Raw genomic sequence first — 6,210 nt, forward strand, 5'->3', positions numbered from 1 at the left:
TGAATAAAAAAGCAGGCACTCACACACCCCCAAAATGACAATACCCTTCACCGAAGCTCTTCAGGGAGCTCAGCTGCTATAAGATAAAAGGAAAGATCCTTCACATACATAAATCACTGGTTAAAAGACAGAAGGGCAGGGAGAAGACAGGCATCACCGGTGTGTTGTGTAGCGGGGGGACGGCAACACAGATTCTGTCGGCTCAACTTTATCCAGCTGCGTGAGAGAAGGTAACACCAAGACGACAACATTTGTTACACAGAATAACTTAACCTTGCCAGTAAATAGGAGCAGGGCCTACGAGGAGCTGCAGTCAAATCTTGTGATACCAGTGGGTGATAAAAACCAGCAAAGCAATTGGGATCGACTATTCCCACCTCAAGGAGCCTGGATGTAGTCCCTGGAATGACACGATGAGCAAGGAAGGGAAGAGACACAGAAAGGAAAAGCTAAAAAGACCAGGATAATTCAGCCTGGCTAAGAAGCTGCACGGTACTGTAGGAAACTACAGTAGCCTAAAATAAGGAGAAAGCAAAGAGATAAAACATCCTGAGTTTGCTTCGTGAAGGATACTACATTCAGGGAATTTTACACCTGGTTTGGGAAGTTCCTGAGCTGCGGCAGTGGGAAAAATAGAGCAGTATTTCCCCAGATTAGCTGTGCTGTGTTAGTGTCCTCCTCTCAGAGCGCATCTGCTCCTGGTTACTAGTAAACAGGATACCCGGCCAGATGGATTTCTGGCTGATCTACTATGACTTTTTACGGCATTACACAGGATTTCATCCGTTAACCTCCAAGCTCGCGGCAGTTGATTCCTGCCAAAGAGGTGGAACTGAGTTTAAAAGCACAAAAAAGGGGTGATTGCAGAAAGCCAGGTTTAACAGCAAGGGGCTCTGTGCTACGCGCACTCAGTCTCATCCAGCTACCAATCCCCCTTGCGATGGAGCTGCTGGATCAGTCCTGCCGGAATATTTTCCAGCAGTCACTTTGGCATAAGAAACAGAAGTGTTGTCAATACAGAGATTTGGAACAGCATAAAAACTCCCAATGAAGAAAAATATGGATGGAACAAAGCAAGACAAGGTGGATGGAACAAAGCAAGACAAGGATGTAGATGTCAACACTTGCAGGAAGTTTTACTATTAAGTGGAAGCTAAGGGAAGGGGAGACACGGGATATTAGCTTGTCACCACAGCCGTGAGCCACCAGCTTGACCCAGCAGTGGAAGATACTGTGATGAAGAGCTTATCTGCACATGAAGGAGGAAAGAGCTGTTTTCCTGGAGGACACCACCACAAAAGGCCAAAGATGGGGGAACGGGAAGCGAGTTTCCCATCCCTGCAGCTGGAGGAGGACAGAGCAACACAGGGAGAAAGCCCAGAGTGACCTCAGCCAGCAGGGACTTCACTGAAAATACGGTGGGATCAAAAATACGTTAGCGGGACTGGCTCGTGCACCAGCTGGGCCCCGTATTCGCAACCCAACCGCTCTTCAAACCCATCCCCAGCCGACGCCTTGACGAGTCCCGAAAAAGCGATTTTGAGGCCGGCGGTGTGTGCAGAACCAGCTGCAAAGCTGGGGTGTTTCTGCAAGGCTTTGTGCTGGCTTTATCAAGCTGACAGGCCAACGCTGTCACTGTGAGCAGCATTTCTGACAGAGGGTTTCCATGTCCCCCACTCTGGGGTACCACCACACTAGGAAAAGAGACCCCAACAGCAACGACAGAGCATTTCCAGGCCTTACTGCAAAAACTAAGAGTCCAACTGTACTTCAGAGCTAGACAGTGCATGCAAACTCTGACCTGTTTCCTGCTTCTCCCTCTATATACACATTTGTGGAGCAGGGATAGAAGACACTCCACAAAGCTGCAATGGAAACAGACCTTTGCGCTATTGGGAGACCTCAGTTACAGTTTAGCCTCATCATTGCCTACGTAGATGCTTTTTTTTTCATCGCCAAGACAGAATTACCTGTTTCTAAACACCATGATCTTTAAAGAACTTGCCTGACTTCATGGCGCAGCTGCCCTGCACCAGGGCTCCAGCCGCAACTCGTCCACAGCAGCATCCCCAGCTCATTCCTGACCCGCAGAGCTCTGGTGTTTGCAGGGTTTCAGATGGAGAAGGGCCTGCACCGCCCTGCACGACCGCAGCAGCTCAAACCATAGCGTTAATGCTAGAACTTAGCTTCATTCCACCGCGAAGACTACGCACAGGACCAAACCCGAGCGCGGGGCGGGCGGCCGGGTCTCCTCTGTGGCTTTGCTCCCGTCAGACCATCCCTCGGCTTCCCAGGCTCTCCGGATGCCGCGAGGTGTCCGAATATCCGCTGATACTCGAGGGGAACGGGAGCTGAGCGCCCTCCTCGCAGCCCAACCGCCTGCCCGTTCCCAGGGGAAGGGCCGGGAGCAAGCGAGGAGCGCGGCGCTCCAGGAAATCCTAACGAGCCTCAGCCGAGGCACCGGGAAGAGGGTCCATTTCCGACGCCAACGCGAGCCGAGGAAGCGAGCGGAGGAGAAGAGGGGAGAACAGAGGAGCCAGGGAGCGGCGGCGCGAGCTGCTGCTTCCACAGGGGCGCTAGGCCGCTGATTTAAAATAATAATAATAATAAATTTGAAGCCAAAAGCGACGGCGAGCTCGGGCGGGCCTGGGAGCGGCCCGAGAGGGAGCCCCGCGTGCGGGCGCCGCCGCCGCCCCGAGGCCGCCCCCGGCGCGCCGGACCCCCCGGAGCGCGGCCCTACCTGCTCGGGCGGCCGGGCCGGGCCGGGCCGGAGCCGCCGCTGCTCTGCGCGCCCCGCCGGCGGCCCCGCCCTCCGCGGCGGGGGGAGGGACGCACGGAGGGGGGGAGGGAGGGAGGGAGCGGCGGGGGAACGGGCGCCGCCGCCGACCCGGAAGCGCTCGGCGCCGCTCTCGCCGCCCCGCCCTACGGCGGCCGCCGGGCCCGGCCGCGAGCGCTTCCGGGGCGCCCGGCTCGCCATAGCAACGGCGTGGCGTTGCTACGCGGAAGCGGCGCCGCGGCCTCCGCCCCGGAGCTGAGTTATTTAATTGAAATTAAAGTTAAAACAACCCCCCCTTTCTGGGTGAGGTCCCGAGGCCGCGTCTTTCCCTCTCTCCCTGCCTTCCCCTGGGGCCTTTTTCTCCCACAAATTCACCCCAGAGTCGGGATAAGCCCTCGGATCCGTCCGGGAGGCAGGGCTGGGGGTGCCGAGTGCAGGAAAGGTCCGTGAGCTCCAAACCAGGCTGGAAAGGAGCTCCCGGACCTTCCACACGTGGGACTATGGCCTCGGGGCTGTGACATTCCCCAGATGAAGAAAATAAGTCAGATTTTATGCAGAAAACACCAGATATTGGAGCTCTGAGTAAAAACGGAAAAAAAATAAATGGGGATCGTCTCCTGATCTCCACTGGATCCTGTTAGCTAGTGGCTGTGGCCAGCTCCGAGCTGTCCGCAAGCAGCGGAAGTCTCTGCCTGCAGCTGGCAGCAGCAGCTACAATTCACTTTTATGAGAAAAAAAAATGAGGTTGGACAGGCCACACTCCGGCACGTGACGTTTCCCAAAAGAGCCGGGCGGTCACTCATCCTGCAGGGAGGCCCATTCCCTCTCTGACAGCAGCTCTTTTTTTTTTTTCTGGAAAAAAAGAGCTAAATGGGTGTTTGTAACCTGGAGCTGCTGCTGACACCTGCTGTCAGCGCCGCGCAGTTTTTGCCTTTTAGCAGATGTTTGCAAGGAGAAGGTTACAGTGAGAAAAGTTGACGCAAACGGGTTGGTCAAGGCTGGGCTACAGCAAGCGCTTTCGTTCCTCTTCTGGGGTGTAGAAAAATAACTTTCAAACCCTACTTACAGTTTGCATCTGAGAGAAGGGGGTTTTCATTTTTTTTGTGTTGCCCTTTTTTCAGCCGTGTCAAAAAGCAGGGAGTTGCAGGATTCCTATGGATTTAAACAGAAGAGCAACATTATCTCATATACATATGTATGTATATAATCTTAAAACTTAATAGGAATGGCTGGTGAGCTAAGGGACAGGAGCTAAAAAGGAAAAATTACTCTGTAATCACAATTATAAAAAAAAATCTATTTTCAATTGATTTTCAGTGTTCCCTATGTCCTCAACAAATCCCTTTTGCCCCAAGTCTCCAGAAAACCTGTTGCGTGGAGAAAACCACTGTTACATGGGCCAGTATGACACCAAATATTGAAAAATAGCTAAAAAAGCCTAGTCTTAAGTTTGTTTTTGGTGTTGTATACGACCCTTCTTCACCACATTAACCTTTGCAGGCCCTGAGCTCTCAGCTCCAGGGAAGGTCGAGTCCATCCTTCCCTTGGCCACCTCACCCTTAGTCCAACCCCTTTCAAAAACCACAGTTTCTTTTACAAACACTGGGATATTATTTTAAAATATTCCTGCTAAGCACATGTCCTTATTATAGGCAAAAGATTTTTTGATGCAGAGTTTTGCTGTTTTACCCTGTTTTTCCAGTGGAGCAGACACAACCCACAAAGACAATTTCTTTTTGGGCAGGCCCCTCACATCAAGGTTTTCCTGCCAAAATAAAGCACCTTATATTTCTGCTTCTGCAATACTTTACTAGCCCTGTCTCTGCTCCCTTGAAAATATATATACAAAGCCAAAATGTTATTCTTTGGCCTGATATTCAATTCAAAATAACCCGCAGTTTTTACAAGACTTTACCACAAGCTTCATTTACATCAACTCAATTCCCATAACCTTTTTTCTTTCCCGCCCCCCTGATCCAAGTTTCCACAACAGATAAAGGAAATTTTTGCCTTGCTATTTGACAAAGATCTTGAATTATTTTTTGTTTTTCCCCCCACAACATTCCTTCTTCTCTTTAATTGCAGGCTTTGAGGGAACAGCAGGCTCATCAGCTTGTAGGCAGGGCTTTCACCCCAGTGGATGCAACAAGGCACTCCAAGTCACCACAACAAGTTTTATTTAGTTTTAGCCCCTCTTTGGGCTCAGTATCTTGCTCGCCTTTATCAAACACTTATTTTTTAGCATTACTGTTTTAACATTTCCCTCCAGTGAAGTGTTTTGAGGCTCTGGTTCCATTAACATTCTTCACATCATCAACAGGTGTTTTTGGTCAATAAAGACAAGACACAGATGTATTTTCAGGATGTTTTTAATAGAAAAACAAGATTTTACTTTATAAAACAGAGTACAAACAAGGGGAATGCCTCAGACAAGCAAAAAGCAAACAAAAGGTGTGAACAGCACACTACAGAGGAGTCACTGATGAAGCCAAAGAAACCAAGACAAAATTTAAGTGCTGTATACTGAAAGCTAAGCTTCATGAAGTATATATTAATTTTAATCATAATTTTCTCACAGCCTCTCAAATTTTGATGTGAGGACTATCTCGTTAAAAAAATAAAGCATCTCTTTAGTTCTATGCAATAGCTAAATATAAGTGTAAAAAAATAAACAACTCTAAGGAGACCAGCTCAAGTAGAGGGGACACACGGCTCGCCGTTAAAGCGGGGCTAGGATCATCGCTACCCCTCCTCGGAGGAGCTGCCATCTTCCGAGGGATCCGGCGGCAGGGGGCGAGCTCTGAAAGACACGGAAAACAAGTGAAAATAAAGCGATTTCGGCTCGGATGAGCCCGGGGGACTCGGCCCGCGGCTGCCTGCGCCGATGCGGGCAGCGGGACACGCACCTGGGCGCGGGCCGCGCCGCCGCGCTGCTCCCCGCCGCCTCGCCGCCCGGCGCCCGGCTCTCCCCGCGCGGCCGCCGCAGGAACTCGGCGATGCCTCGCTGCCAGGCCGGCGTGGGCCTCACGCACACCGGGTTGCCGCCCGCGGGGCGGCCCTCGGCTGCGGGCGGAGCGGCCGTTAGCGCTGCCGCCATCTCGCCTCACGGCGCGCCCCGGCCCCGCGCCTCACCTCTCTTGCCCGTTACCGGCGGCGGCCTCGCGTTGGCGCAGCTGGAGCCCAGCACCTTCCGGGGAGCCCGCGCGGCCACCACTGCAAGCAGAGCAGAGCGGAGCGGTTAGCGGGCGGCACCGCGGCGGCGGGACCCGGGCAGCCGCCCCCGCACCTTTGCGGTAGCTCCCGCCGCCGCCGTCCGCCTTGGTGCGCACCATGGTGAGGGGAACAGAACCGCCGCCGCCGCCGCCGGGCGGGAAACGGCCGCCGCGCGCCGCCATTGGCTGCCCGCGGGCCCCGCCCCGCCAATGGGAGCGCGC

At 53.0% G+C, this 6,210-nt stretch overlaps 1 protein-coding gene across 1 annotated transcript; it reads right to left on the minus strand.

Annotated features, from left to right (window-relative positions):
* Positions 1–5,518: 5,518 nt before the first annotated feature.
* Positions 5,519–6,129, minus strand: PCLAF (PCNA clamp associated factor). The gene is made up of 4 exons (XM_088538200.1): positions 6,063–6,129; positions 5,909–5,989; positions 5,695–5,839; positions 5,519–5,576 (listed from the first exon to the last, which is right to left on the minus strand). Exons 1-4 carry the CDS (start codon positions 6,106–6,108, stop codon positions 5,519–5,521), a joined length of 330 nt encoding a protein of 109 aa, XP_088394326.1. The 5' UTR covers positions 6,109–6,129.
* Between the last annotated feature and the right edge of the window lie 81 nt (positions 6,130–6,210).

Source organism: Tinamus guttatus, unplaced genomic scaffold (genome assembly GCF_059628265.1).
Source record: "Tinamus guttatus ecotype Peru unplaced genomic scaffold, ASM5962826v1 Tinamus_guttatus_pri_ptg000942l, whole genome shotgun sequence".
Lineage (NCBI taxonomy): Eukaryota > Metazoa > Chordata > Aves > Tinamiformes > Tinamidae > Tinamus > Tinamus guttatus.

Coding starts and splice junctions, on each gene's coding strand:
- PCLAF (XM_088538200.1), bottom strand. CDS start 6,108: ATGGTGCGCACCAAGGCGGACGGCGGCGGCGGGAGCTACCGCAAAG. Junction 5,990..6,062: donor CGGCGGGAGCTACCGCAAAG/GTGCGGGGGCGG, acceptor CTCTGCTTGCAG/TGGTGGCCGCGCGGGCTCCC. Junction 5,577..5,694: donor GGGAGCAGCGCGGCGGCGCG/GCCCGCGCCCAG, acceptor CGTGTCTTTCAG/AGCTCGCCCCCTGCCGCCGG.